The sequence below is a fragment of the Protopterus annectens genome, chromosome 2.part0, assembly GCF_019279795.1.
Source record: "Protopterus annectens isolate FY-2018-M chromosome 2.part0, PAN1.0, whole genome shotgun sequence".
In the NCBI taxonomy this organism is placed as follows: domain Eukaryota; kingdom Metazoa; phylum Chordata; order Ceratodontiformes; family Protopteridae; genus Protopterus; species Protopterus annectens.
The window spans coordinates 706779218-706794494 of NC_056728.1; the positions used below are offsets into that span (position 1 = coordinate 706779218).

General features: G+C 39.6%; 1 protein-coding gene across 1 annotated transcript in view; it reads right to left on the bottom strand.

The window, feature by feature from the left end:
- The window catches only part of ECPAS (Ecm29 proteasome adaptor and scaffold), a 2158898-nt gene that overhangs the window by 53975 nt on the left and 2089646 nt on the right, over window positions 1-15277 (bottom strand). Inside the window, exon 47 of the mRNA XM_044061033.1 lies at window positions 5800-5888. Coding sequence (XP_043916968.1) covers window positions 5800-5888 — 89 coding nt within the window. The remainder of the gene's footprint in view (window positions 1-5799; window positions 5889-15277) is intronic.

Here is a 15277-nt window from a genome sequence, read left to right on the forward strand (position 1 = left end):
ATAATAATGATAACAATAACAATAATTAAATAAACAAGATTAATCTAATTAAGCAATTAGCAATACTTAGCCCAGAGCTTAGCTAAACAGGAACCTCTTCGCTGCGCAGCAAACGAAATCTGAGGTTATAGAACAGTTACATTGTGGGTAGGGATAAATGTCCACGAGCTTGGCTGAGGACCTTGAGCTTATGTAAAGGCCGAGACGGATCCGAGGGATGAGATCTGACCCTTCAGTGAGAATAAAGACGAGATTGACAACAACACATATATTTGCAAAAGTTACAGAAAAATCCATCTGCAGCTAAACAAAGAGGTAGTGCACACACCTGATATTAAAGACATCTAAAGTAGGTAACTACTGCTAAGCATCACATGCAGTCAAAGTTATACCCCTCAGGAGGCCAAAGCAGAAGGAAGACCTAAAGCCAAAGGCTTAGAAGGCTAAGTTCTGAAATGTCTAAGGAAGAAAGCCCATCTCTTAAAATAAGGTCATAACAGTTAAGGTATTCACTTCATAAACACAAGATACAAAGTTTGATTCTGACCTCAGGTTATTGGCAAGGCTTAAAAAAACTGGCCCTTCAGGGCAGTAAGCCTAGTATTCACCTATGAAACTATAAGGTCCAAGCATTTTCACAATATAAAATGAAGGCCAAGTGGCCATGGCACTGATATCAAGCTACTGCAGAATGCATCACATTCAGTCTATACTAGTGGTGGGAAATAACTGCTGCGAAATCAGAGAGTACCCTCCCCATTGGGCCTTCCAGTGCCCATGCCACATAAGATGTTGTAGTGCAAAATCTCTTCTAAGAACTATATGAACTACCAGTTTATACAGCCCTGCAGAGGATTTCCCCAATGACTTCTGTGAAACTAAAAATGATGTCTTCAGTGCTGATCATTGCAGGCTAGTCTGCTGTAAATAGCAGCTATGAAGCTTACCCTGATGCGACTGACATTTCATTTCAGGGACAGGCATGACCACTGACTAATAGAGGAAATGGGATGGGCAACTGTGGATTCTTTGTCACCACATTTTCCTTGTGCCTCTGTATGTCCTTCCTTCTTTCCACTTACCATTCCTGATTTCTGTGCTTTTCTTTCCCACAGTCACGTCTTTGCCCGTAGGCAAAGCACCTTTGCTGATGTTTTCCATATCCATGTGATTTATCTTTACTGTTTTTTCTAAACAGTTCATGTTAGTGTTCCATGTCAAGTTCATCTTGTCATCTCAGAAGGGGAATCTCCTCATTTCTCACCATATTTAAACTACTGCAATGCTTTCTCCACTAGATTACAGAAATGCCATAGTCTCTCACCTAAGGAAGTCAACAAAACCATGAGCAAAAAGATAGAACTAGTCTTGCAGAAAGGCTAAGGGACTATTGACCAGAACTTTAATGGCAGACAATTTTTGGCATAGGACAGGTGAGAGAAACACTTCTGGCAAATGGAGCACTGCAAAAATACAATGCTCGCGGAGAAAACTGTGGTTGCTGGCCTAGGGAACTGCAAAGTATAAAATGTTTTAGACTAATGTAAATGTTAAAAGTATGCAATAACATATAATTCATCACCAAAAAATAAAGAAAAACAGCTCAAATATTAACTTGATTTTTCTCCAAAAGGAACCAAACTGAATAGTCAGCCTGCTGTAGCCAAGATCAAACTAGGACAAATGTTAGGAAAAGCCTGCTTTACAGCTAATATTAATACTTGGGAAGCAGCCTCTAAACAATCACTCCTGGAAGATTTGATGAAACCCTAACATAAACAGAATATTTGTATTCACAAAGTGGCAAGAAGAGCTATTCCAAATCAGCAGCACACTCATTCATTCATCCCAGGTTTAGTGACAATCAAGATTCGGATTTTTTTTTTTTGGCAGTGATGAAAACATGATGAAGTCTAAATTTTGCTGAAACCACTTCTAAAAATTATGAAAAATCTAAGTGATGTGAAATGTGAGCTCAAGCTAATACAAGATGTCTACTCTGTTCGCAAAAACTTTCAAATGAACTGAAAGGAGGAGAATCGGCTTTTCAAATCAGATGGGCAGCATTCTGGCTGATGAAGATAATAACTAACATAAGTGCTTTGGAAATCTGATTTGAGAACACCACTTGGGGACAGGATACTCTGCACATGTTGATGAGAAGAAAGTGAAACAGATCCTCACAATGACTTCTCCAAATGCATAAAAAGTTAATTTAAAATAGCATTTATTGTAAGCAATACCCAAGTAACGACTTATAGGTTCATAGGTTCATACTAGGCTATCTGCCCAAGGGCATTTATAAGCCTAGCCCATAGTTATGTGGCTTTCGCCACCCCTTTAGTTTGAATAAAAACTATGCCTATCATTTTTCTGTGCCTCTGTCAAGCAGTGACACTGAAGTAATCCCTGGGGTATATCTGCGATCTCCCATCCATTGGTCAAGATTCCTCTTGAACAAGGCCAGCGAGGTGCTCTGCCTCACATGTACCGGGATTTTGTTCCACAGCATAGGGAGTCTCTGGGTGATGAATCTGTCCCTCCAGCACATTCTATTTATAACCGTGTCAAGGTTTAACTCTCCCGCCCTTGTGGTTCTGAGGGATCTAGATTTTTTGAGGTGAAGCATATTCATCAAATCTGGGTTTGACATGGCCTTATATGTCAGGCACAGGTCACCTCTGAGCAAGCGGTATGAGACTGAATAAAGCTGGAGTTCTTTCAGTCGGGCAGCATAAGACATATTTTGAGACCCTTTATCCTTTTGGTGAGGAACTTTTGGGGCCTTTCAAGCTGCATCAGGTGTCTGGTCAGATACATTCCGAACGGGGCATTGTACTCAATCATAGGTCTAATGAGTGATGAGTACAGGGGGACGATGACCTCCCTTGATCTAGATGTGAATCCCTTCATGATCAGGTGGGCGATATAGAAGGTTTTCCTAACTACTATAGCAACATGAGTGTCAAGCGAAGACTACTGTCAACCTGGGTCCCCAGATCCCTGATGACTTTTCTGTGCTCAGTGGATTGTCACCTATATGGTAGCTAGGGGTAACCTTGTTTTTCCCGAAGGGTATGACTATGCATTATTTGGCGTTTAACTTCAGGCCATGGCTCTGGCACCAGTTATCCGTTTCTGTGAGGCCCTTCTGGAGGATATCTGTGTCAGATGTGTTTTCGACTATGGCCAGTTTGCAGTCATCTGCAAACTTTGTCAGCCATAACCCTCCTGTGTTTGCTTGTACTTCAGAAAAGTAGATGCCGAACAAGAGTGGACCCAGGACTGAGCCCTGTGGGACACCACTTGTGACAGGCTTTGAGTCTGACATGGCTCCAGCAACTCTGACCCTGTGGGTTCTGTCGCTTAGCCAGTTTGCAACCCATCTTGTGATGTATGGGTTTACATTCAAGCTGATGAGTTTTTCGATGATACCTGAGTGGGGTATTGTGTCGAAGGCCTTTGCCAGGTCGAGGTAGGCTGTATGGACTGCCTTTCCCTCATCAATGGCCTTGGTGACTGTCTCGAAAAAGTCAACCAAGTTTAAGAGGCAGGATCTGCCTTTGACAAAGCCAAACTGGGTTGGATCCAAAGTCTGCAAGTTCCCTATGTCTTTATTTATGAGTTCCATTATGATCCTCTCCATGGCTTTGCAGATAAGGCTTGTCAAGCTAATGGGGTGGTAATTTCCAGGGTCTGTGGAGGCACCGCCCTTATGAAGTGGGACCACAGTGGCGATGCGCCACTCCTTGGAGTGTATCCTGAGGTGAGGCTAAGATTAAACAGCTGTCCTAACTGTGGGTTTAATTCCTCGTTGAGTTCATGAAGCACACAGCCGGGGACACCATCCGGTCCCATGGATGCTGTGTTTTGCCTTAGTGAGGCAGTTCTCACCTGGGCGTTGGAGATGTTTGGGGCTACAATCCTCTGGAATAGATATCTCTCCTTTTGGGGGGGAGAAGTTTGCACTGAACCTGTCAGCCAGTATGTTAGCAATGTGTGTAGGTTCAGTAATTTTCACATCATTTTGAACTAATTCTGAGCATATCTGGGAGTTTCCTCCTAGGTTTCTAACATAGCTAAAGAAGGCCTTATGATTGTCTTTAGAGTCCTTGGCGATTTTTCTCTCAAAATTTGCCTTTGATGATTTTATGAGAGCTCTTAGTTTTACTTATAATGATCAAAGGTGTCTTACCTTTCAAGGATTTTGCTCTATCTTGTAGTAGCTTCCTCCTTTTGTTGTAGAGCTTGTTTATGGCTGGGGTCCACCAGACTGGACGCTTGCCTTTAGTACAGAGAGTCTTAGTTTTGTTTGGGATTGCCTGATCCATGCAGTCCTGTAGGTGCTGGTAGAAGGCATTTGTAAGTGATTCAGCGGTTTGAGTAATGTTTACCACTGGCTCAGGGGCCTTAAAGGAGACCACACTAGTTTTTAGAAGTGTGAAATCGGCTTTTGAGAAGTTTTTCACTGTGGTCTTTTTGTTTCAGGTGGGGCGGGATGAGGACCTCCAGCGAGATTAGTTTATGATCTGATCTCACCAGTGAGGGGTATACTTCCGGTGTTGAACATTTTGATCCCATGTTCGTGATGATGAGATCAAGTATGTTTTCACCTCTTGTGGGGATGGTGACTAGTTGTTCCATGGCATTTGAGTTTATGAACTCCAGGAATCTTTGGGTTAGAGTGTTCGGGCTTGAGTAGTGTTCCCAGTCTATATTAGGGTAGTTGAAGTCACCTAGTATGATGGTGTTTGGAGATACATTTATCCCTCCAATGTTTTCAGGAAGGCCATGTGAGGTTCCTGAGTTTGAGAGGGTGGCCTGTAACATGCTACAAATTGCAGAGCAGTCTTGCCTATGGTTAATTGCACCTGGATGGTCTCCGATGCATCGATGCGTTGCCACCAACCTTGAGGTGTGGGTGTCCTTTATGAATATGGACACCCCCTCCTTTCTTGGTGTTGTCCGGATTTTGGGGCGGGCATGATATGAGGTGAAACCTGTTAGTGCTGGGGTGCTCTCAGGAGCCTTGAACCAGGTTTCTGTCACAGCACAGACATCGATGTTCTCCATATTGAGAAGGGCCTCGAGTGCGTGCATCTTGAGATTGAGACTTCTGGCATTGAGCAGCATTACCCTTAGTTTTTTTTATATTACAGTATTCACTCCCTCCTTCATTCCCTTTTTTTCCTCTACTCCTCCTTCATTTTTTCATTCTGGATGCACATTTTCCTCCTCTCCCTCTTGAGTAAAAAAGCTCAAGAGCAAACTTGGGAGGAGGCACGCCCAGCACAGTCCTCAAGAAACCCATGCAGGACAGCCCTGGCAAATCCAGCTCTTGCTCTGGAAACAACATCCAATTTGTTATCAAGCTAGAAGTCAATTGCTACAAGCATCTGCAAGGATGTTATGTACAAAGGCCATAGCAAAAATAAAACCAAGTGAACAGCCCGCATTTAACCTCTGAACTTGTACTAGCACTTGACAATCATGGGTGCTCATTCCGAAAATAAAATCATACCCATGTCGCAATGAGGTTACCTACTTCAGAGTCCTGCTTAAATAAAAACAAAAAACAATGAAAATAAATACCTGGGGAAAAAATGTTGAGAAGCTCTTCCAAAACATTCTAATGTGACAGACGTTTCAATACCTTAGGAAGCACTGCTTACTTAACTATTTACTAGACACGCAGTCTCATTTTAACAAGACTCACCACACTTTAGTGCCATACCATAGGATCAGATCAGACAAGACGGGTTCTACATCAAAAAATAAAAGGGAAAAATTTATACAAACCTAATGGATGTGTGAGAGCGGATGAAGCTTCTGTTAATATGTCTCTCAGTGCCTTAAGATCAGTGTGTTCCTTTTCAAAAAGCAGCAATCTGTAAGCATAACATACACTTTCTGTTTATGAACTGCAATATACTCATTATCTACATATTTACTAGCATATTTCTAAAAATTTTTGAAAGACGTAACTACGAAACTGATAGAGAACTACCTAACTTAAATGGCAACTGGTTATTTATAAGAATGCAGTTTAAATACATGAACAAACTCCCATATAGCTCAAAAGACACTATCACACTACCTTAAAAAAGACAACTGCATAAAAGCTTTATAAAGAAGCACAAGACAGAAGCAGACAAGAAAATGACTGCAACAGGCTACATTATACACTGTAGCACACAGTGCACGTGTGCATGCCCACGCATGTACACATGCACGCTGAAGCACAAATAAACAAAAAAAAATACAGTTATTAAGTCACAGAACAACCATTTAAAAACTGAAGGAAATTATAGTTGTTTAAGAAAGTACTGTAGTGCAAAATCTTATCATAACTGTAGAAGTCCTTCTCTTCACTGTTGCAGCATTCTTTACGAAAGGGATTCCCTGCCTACAGTAGCCCAACGTCTGGCCAGCATACTAAAGCTTTATGACTTTAAAGAATGCTTCCCGCTCACAGAGTAGAGCCTAAAGGTGATGTATGGAAGTACATACCTCAGAAATGAATAGTCCCAGAAGGAACAACAGTCCAAGGAGAGGAGGAGGAAAATGTGCATCCAGAATGAAAAAATGAAGGAGGAGTAGAGGAAAAAAAGGGAATGAAGGAGGGAGTGAATACTGTAATAGTGAAGAGAAGGACGTCTGTTTACTATTATGGTAAGATTTTATACAACCGTACTATGTCCTTCCTTATCACTGTTGCAGTATGCTTTACTAAAGGAAAAGTAAAAAAGCTCAAGAGCAAACTTGGGAGGAGGCAGGCCCAGCACAGTCCTCAAGAAACCCATGCAGGACAGCCCTGGCAAATCCAGCTCTTGCTCTGGAAACAACATCCAATTTGTAATGCTTAGTAAAGGTATGGATAGAAGTCCAAGTAGCAGCCTCAAGGATGGAACTGGTATCCAATCCTTTGAAAAAAGTACCAGAGGAAGCCACAGCCATGGTAGAATGAGCCTTTACAGAGGTAGAAATACATTTCCTATGAAAGGAGTATCAAAAAGAAACGGTCTTACAGATCCACGAAGAAACCGTTTGCTTAGAAACAGCCAAACTCAGAGATCTAGGATGAAAAGAAACAAAACTTTGCTCATACTTGCAAATAGCATTAGTCTTATCCAAATAATATCTGAGTTGTCTATGCAAATTCAAGGTACGAAGAACCTTCTCACTGGCAGTCTGCAGAGAAGTGAAAGAAGTGGGTAAGTTAATAAACTGATTAAGAGACAACTCATTAACCACCTTGGGCATAAAAGAAGGATTAGTACAAAGAGAGACTCTGTCCCTATGAAAAACTAAAAAGAGAGGAACAGCCATAAGGGCCTGAAGCTCAGACACTTTCCTACCTGAAGTAAGGGTCAAAAGAAGAACAGTCTTCCATGTTCAATGCTGCAAGGAAGCTGCAGGCTGAAAAGGAGCCTGAGTCAATTTTTCAAGAACAAAATTAAGGTTCCCAAGAAGGAGGAACAGGCTTCCTGGGAGGTCTAATATGAACAATGTCTTTAAGAAACTGTTTGACCTCAAACCTAGAGGCCAAAGGAGGACTCAAGCCAACCCAGCATGGAGCAATTCACACAAATAAGAGAGAACCAGAGCCACAGAAAATGGGTCCTGGTTACAAAGCAAAGCAGCAGGCTGAAAATCTCTTCCATTTGGATACATAAGGCTTCCTGGTAGTAGGTTTCCTGGCCTTCTGCAGGACCCGAAGCACATCCTCAGAAAAGATTTTGAGAGGCACTGGAAGAAAAAGAGCATGGAAAGCCTGAACAGCAAGAAGGAGTGCTCTCATCTTCTTGATGGTACTCCCTCTGATGAATGGGCCAAAGACCCTGAACCTTCAGAGGGCCAAAAAAAGCTCCCTGCCCCATGTCTGATGCATCCGAAAAAAGTTCCTGAGAGGGGACTGGAGTTGAAAAGGAAGCTTTGGGTTGAGCAACAGCTAATGAATCCACCGCTCTAGTCTGAGATGTGGAAGAAGAGGAGCCAGAAAGTCTAAAGGGTGACAATGTTGAAGCCAGACTGACTTTAGGAACCACTGTAGCCTCCTCATATGAAGTCTGGCTAGAGGAAGCATAGGAATGGTGGAAGCCATGTAACCCAGAGCCCTTAGAAACTCCCTGACCATAACAGAGACCTGAGGAAGAAGGGACTGAAAAAAGACAATTGGGGCCAGAGCCTTAGGTAGTGGCAGGGAAGCCAGCATATGAATGGTCTGGAGCCTGCACCTGAGAAAATCATGATCCTGAGAAGGAGTCAGAAAGGATTTCTGAAAATTTATCATAAACCCAGGCTTTTCAAGGGGCAAATAGCATAGTTGAGGTGCTGAATCAGGGTCTTCGGGGAGGAAGCCTTGATGAGCATGTCGTCCAGGTAAAGAAAGCTTTGTAGTCCCCTCGTCCTTCAAAAGGCAATCACAGGAGTAAGGCATTTGGTGGAGACCCTTGGGGCAGTAGAAAGGCCAAAGGGCAAAGCAGGGAACTGAAAATGCAAGGAAGAGCTACAGAAATGGAAATATTTTTTTCTTGAAATCCAGAAAAAAACAGGAAAGCCTGAGGAAGAGGAGGAAAAAAAAAAAGAAAGAAAAAGAGTCTGAAGGGACAGCATTGAAAAAGAAGTAATCTTCACAAAGTTGTTGAGCTGAGAAAAATCCAGAATAGGCCTCCAGGTGCCAAAAACATTCTGAAATAAAACCCCTTCCCCCTATGAGAGTCAGAGAACACTTGGATGGTACATTGAGACAAAAGGCCCTGACGTACCTCTGGAAAAAAGGGTGGCTGTTCTTGAGGAGGTTAAGGAATACCTAGAAAGGGAAGAAGGGATTTCCACACCACGAAGTATCCTTGACAAATGATGCATAGAACCCACGTGTCCCAAGTGATCCTTAACCAACTGGGAAGGGACAGGGAAAGACAAAAAGACAGAAGAACCTGACCTAGGATGGAGGGAAGGAGAGACAGTCAGACTGAACCTGGCTTGTCTGGAAAAGGAGGTTTCTGAGTACTAGGAGTCTGAGTAGGCTTGGCAGGAGGGGTCCGTCTAGAACCCTTTTTACTCTTGGGAGGAGGGTGAGACAGTCTACATACAAAGGGCAGGCTTAGAAGGATAGATCAAATAAATAGTGGCAAAATGGGTCATAATAGTGCAGGCAGTTCACATCAAGTATTTTCAGACACTTCTAGAGGCTCTATGGACTGGGATACACATGACCTTTGCCTCAAGCTCAAAAGCCTCAATATTTAAATAATAATTTTCAGAATGGAAAGATAACAGTGGATTTGGAAAGAAACACTGGGGATGGTTTTTGCCACCAACAACAAACATTTAGTCATTGAGGAGCTTATCAACAGCATAGCAAAAGGACTAGATGGAACTGAACTTTTACACTGTGATTCTGGTGTTTATGGTGAGAATAACACTGTCATAAATTTATATATGTATATTTTAAACAAGGGTCTTAAATTTGTGTCTACTGTGATGCCTAGACCCTATATGTTTAAACTTGAAGTATACAGAATGTGTAGAAAATTACATTTGCTTAACTATTTTTCAAGAAATGATTTAGATGTTGGTACTAATGATACTTTAATTTCTAATGAAGACATTTCTGATTTAGATGACAACTTTTACTCTTGTTCTTCGGACATAGACGAGTTAAATGGTTACTGCTATCTTGATATTACATCTGTGAAATGTTTGTGATTTTGTCCCACCTTTTCTGCATGATGGTGTGCAACAATTTTCAGCTATGGTCAACTTTTCTTTAGAACATACATATAAAGAATTTATGCAAACTGGGAATTCTTTTACTTATAATTTGTCAAAAGATGAATGGAAAGTTCTTCGAAATATGGGGAAACAACATGAATTGGTCTTTAAACCATCTGACAAGGGGAATTGTTTAGTAGTGATGCATGCTAATCAGTATATGGAAATGTGCATGGAACATTTTAGCAATACTGAAGTATGTAAAGGTGACAGTGAGTGATTATCAAAATGCACAAAAAGAATTTCAGCACTTACTTTCTAAAGGTTATACACTTGGGTATTTTTCTAAACAATATGTAGATAAAAAGCTATATAATGAAAATAATTCTATAGCTTATTTTTTATGTTTACCCAAGCTTTACAAAAGCCCAGGTAGGCCCATTATTTCTGCTACAAATTATTTTCTACGAAATATATGTGTATTTTTACATAGTTATTTATAACCTTATGTAATGAAGTTGCCATCTTTTATAAAAGATTCTTTTCATTTTTTAGACAAAATTAAAGAAATTGAGTGGACTGAAGAAATGTACTGGATGTCTGTTGATGTTAAAAGTTTGTACACTTGTATACAACACCAATATGGTTTAGAAGCTACCAAGTTCTTTTTAGGAGACAGCCCACTAAGTAATTATGTACTAGAATTGATTGAATTTTGTCTTGCTAATAATTATTTTTGTTTTTGTAAAGATATTTATGTTCAGAAAATAGGCACTACTATGGGCGGATCATTGGCACCTGCCTATGCTAACCTTTTTATGGGCCTTTACGGGGTGGAATATTTATATAGACATAATTTCTTTAGAATTTTTGTTGTTACCCGTTATAGATTTATAGATGACCTAGTATTTTTGTATAAAGGTGGGTTGGCCAATTTACATGTTTTTGTTAAAAATTTGGATATTAACAGGTTTCAAATTAATAACCAAAAATATATACCAAATATACGCTAAGAAGGACAGTAGCTCACTACAAATGCTTACTTTCAAAAGTCACTTTTAATAGAAAACAAATAAAAACAAACCCCTGAGGATTAAAACTATTTTACACACAGGTTAAGCACTTTCATCTGCTAACTGCAGATTTCTTCAGAACAATGAAATGTGTGTTTCTTCCCCCTATATAATACATTTTCAAAAAAATCAAGATCCAGTGGGAATGCTCAATCAATTGAACTTCTCATGAATAAAACATAACCTTATGAATATTCATGAATTCTGCTCATTCAGCCTAGAGACAGTTTTATATTATACCCTGTTGCCATACAGTTATACAAGAATCACACATATATATGTGTGTGTATATCACATTTTGGTACAAAAACACATTTATACATTTTTAAATAAATTGTGCTATGTTAAAAAATATATGCACTTCTTTAGAACATAATATTGCACTTTTGTTATATAGTATAAAACACATTTGTGAAAAAAAACTTGTATAACAGGTTTCAAATTAAATTTGATGAGCTTCAACAGGGCCAAACTATAAGTTTTTTGGACATAGATTTAACAGGGATGGTGAAAAAAATAAAACTAAAATACATCGAACATTTGATAACAGTAATAATTTTTTTACATAGAACTAGCTGCCATCCATCTCATTTGCTAAATTCTTTACCCTTTGGAGAGTTACTGAGAGTTTACAGATTATGTACTGACAATAAGGAATTGTATAAGGAAATGTGTATTTCTATAAATATGTTTTTGAAAAGGGGTTATTTTATGAAAAATATCCAGAAGGCATTGGTTAAATTAAAAAATAATTAATTGGTAAAAAATAATTCATTAGTAGTTCTGTTATGAATTATTATAGAAGAAATACTGGCAATAATATTAGCATAAGATAAGTTAGAAGTTAGGCAAATGTATATAGCTATTTCTTACAATGTTTTTTCTCATGAACAAGTTAAGATAATCAAGTATTTTTGGCCATTTTTACTTACCTTTAAAGTATTTTTTAATACATTACGTAAATTCCTTATCTTTTCGTACACCAGAGGTAGGAATATACAGGACATTATTGTACACAATAAATTTGTTAAGCCAGTGGAAAAGTTATGCAGCACTTTAGGTAGGCTGGGCACTAGTGGTTGCACTAAATGCTCAGCATGCAAACATATTGTTGATTTTTTTAGTTATATATATGGTGTTCCCTTTAGTCCTAGAGGACATTTTACTTGTGTAACATCTAATGTTATTTATGGTCTCAGGTGCTACTGCAGTCTCTTTTATATAGGTGAAACTAAGAGAAGTTTTAAACTGAGATTGCAGGAGCACATCAGAGACATAAAAATGGAAAAGGTTGCTAGTCCTGTTGCCATGCATTTTAAGTTATTTCATAATAGCAACCCAGACTCTCTGCAAGCCAGCATCTTAGAATAAGTTAATTGGGGTGTTGGCAACTCTGAGTTTAGGAATAAACATAATTTGTTATATAAAGAAAGTATTTATATTTTAAAATATAATACTCTAAGCCCTTGTGGGCTTAATACTGAATGCTCATGGAAACATTTGCTATAATTGTTTTCTAAGAATGCTAGATTAATAGTATTTAATGTTTTAGAAATCCATTAACTAGTTAAATATTTAAGAATTGGTAGTTAATGTATGTATAAAATGGCACTGTTTTTTCTCATTGATGTACTCCTAGAAGGCATTTGCTGCCATAGCGCTAGAGATTTGAGATGTTTTTGCAAATAAAGTGCAAGCTGGTGATTTTTATCTTTCTTCTGGCTGTTTTGTCATATTTTTGTTCTTTTGGGACTTTTCAGTTGTGTTTTTTTTAGAAAGATAGTGCCTCTAAAATGTAGGAATTCCAGAGATTTTTATTATCAAGGAGTGCATCCATCAATTTGGCTTTAATATCATCAGGCAGAAGTTGGAGGTGAAGCCAAGGATAATGCCTCAACACAGAACTAAAGGCAGCAGCTCTAGAAGAAGCATCAGCACTATGATAATGATATTTAATAGAATAGTGAGCCACTTGAGAAGACCCCAACAAATACAGGCCTGAAACCTTCCCCTCAGAATCAGAAAGGTCAGAAATAACCTGATAGGCCTGACAAAGAAAAGCTAAGACATACATCATTATACGGGTTTGGTAATTAATAGTTCGAAAGGCCAGGGTTGCAACAGTAAACACCTTTTTTCTCAGCCATTCCATGGCCCTATTTTATTTGTCAGAGGGAAGCAATTCAGTACAATAGCTTGGAAGGCTTGTCAGAAGAGACAGGCATGATAGAGGGGTCAGCTGAAGGACATTTGTAAAGAAACTTACAATCATCAGGCACCTTATAAAACCTGTCAGGCTTTTTAGGAGCTGCAGGTTCGAAATATGGAGCCTGAGAAGACACTGAAAAAGTGTCTAACAAGGCAGCTAGGAGCAGAGGGACAGCAGAGGCTTAGGGGACTCCATCAGGAGGAGTTTATAACACCTCTTCTGGACGTCAGAAACCTGGGTACAGTCCCACTTAAAAAATTCCATCATATGAAAGATAGTATACCCAAAGGAAAGTTCCTCAAGTGGAGAATCTGGACTAATAAAGTCCTCCTCTTCAGAAACATACGCAACAGAGAGGGAATCTGAGAGGAGTAAGCCAAAGACTCTTGCTCAGATTCCCATTTCTCATCAGAAGAGTTTTGCTCCCTTGGCCTCTTAAGAGGGCTAGATGACCAAGGGGGATGCAGGAACAGAAACACCCTGGGGGCTTCAAGGCTATGAGTGCATTAAACAACCCCTGTGTAAAATCCTGCCATTCATGCTGGGGATTCTTAGGAGCAGGGGAAATATGTTTTTTCTGCTTCTTTTTCAAAGGGACATAAGCCCTAAAGATCTTAGGAGGTTTGGACCCTTGCCAACACTCAATCAACATAGTGGGAATCTCCTCCCAAACAAGAATCTGTGGAACACCCGCTGGTCCCTCAGATACGCTCAGCTGAGGTTCACCCTCAACATCTGTGGTGGACATCTGCAGAGCCTCCGAGGACATGCGAGAAGCTGGATCCATGCTGGCCTCCAAAATGGTTGCAGCAAAAGAATCCAACGGAATAGCTGGACGATCCACTGAGCTTTCACCAGCCTCAAGAAAAATGTCCAGGGAAGGTGGTACAGCAGCCAAATTCAACCTGACTTTCATTCAGAAACACTAGATCTAAAAGAACAAGCTAAGCCAGCCATTGCACCTGCTTTTGTGCAGGGTCTGCCAGGCCCTGTACAAAATCAAATAAAGCAAGTGCTTACAGATTGGTAGGGAGATGACTTCGAGGTCCTTACTATGTGCTGCAAATCACCAAACTGACTATGTCAGAATAATAAAACAAATAAATCTTGATCCTTTGCTGCCAATAGATGAAAAGGGACCTTATGTTAAGGTAGAAATAAATTCAAAGAAAATTCCTTTTCTGGTATACATTGGAGCCACTATGTCTGCATTAAAAGTTACCTCAGATAATCAGATATCAGTACATAAACAAAAAGTAAAGGCAATTGGAGCAACAAATGGTACTGTTACGTATCCTTTTTCAGAACCTATACCAATTTTTTTAGGGCCAATTTAAAAAAGGCATACTTTCCTTTTGAGTACTACTGCACTGGCAAATTTGCTAGGGAGCGACCCGTTATGCAAACTGGGTTGTACTATTTGATGTACACCAGAAGGGGTGCATTTGGATGTTCCAACAGAATCAGAGGGGGGAGTATTAGCAGTCTTAGCAAAAGCTGAGGAGCAGCCTTTTAAAGGCATACAGATAGCTAAGAAAACTGCTGCAGCAGGTACCTGCTAACTTATGGGCTAAACATGCTAATGTAGGTATATTAAAATCTGCAGAACCAGTAAAAATAAAATTGAATCCATTTAAATCTCTCCTTAGAGTTCCTCAGTATCCACTGAAACCAGAATCAGAGCAGGAAATCAAACCTCAATTCAGTCCTTGATGCAACAAAAAATAATAGTGCCAGCCAAAAGCCCTTGTAATACTCCTATTCTCCCTGTGAAATAGCCAGGAAAGGATACTTAGAGGCTTGTGCAAGATTTGAGGGCTGTAAACAATGCAGTATTACCAACTCTTCCTGTGGTTCCAAATCCAGCAACAATGCTGACTTGCATGCCAACGATGGTCAAATATTTTTGTGTGACAGATCTATGTTCAGCTTTCTTTTCTATACCTATTCACCCTGAAAGTCAGTTTTTGTTTGCTTTTACTTAAGGGACAGCAGTATACATGGACACAGTTCCACAAGGATACACTGAATCTCCATTATTTTCTCAAATTCAAAAAAAAAAAAGATTTGGAAGATGTGACATTTCCAGGTAAGCCTGTGTTAGTGCAATATGTAGATAATTTACTAATAGCATCTGATTATTTTCAGCAGTGTCAGCAGAAAACCCTAAATCGTTTAACTATTCTTGCAGAAAAAGGACAAAAGGTGTTAAAAAAAAATTACAGCTATGATCATCTCAGGTACATTATCTTGGTCATCTGATATCTCAGGTTAGCAG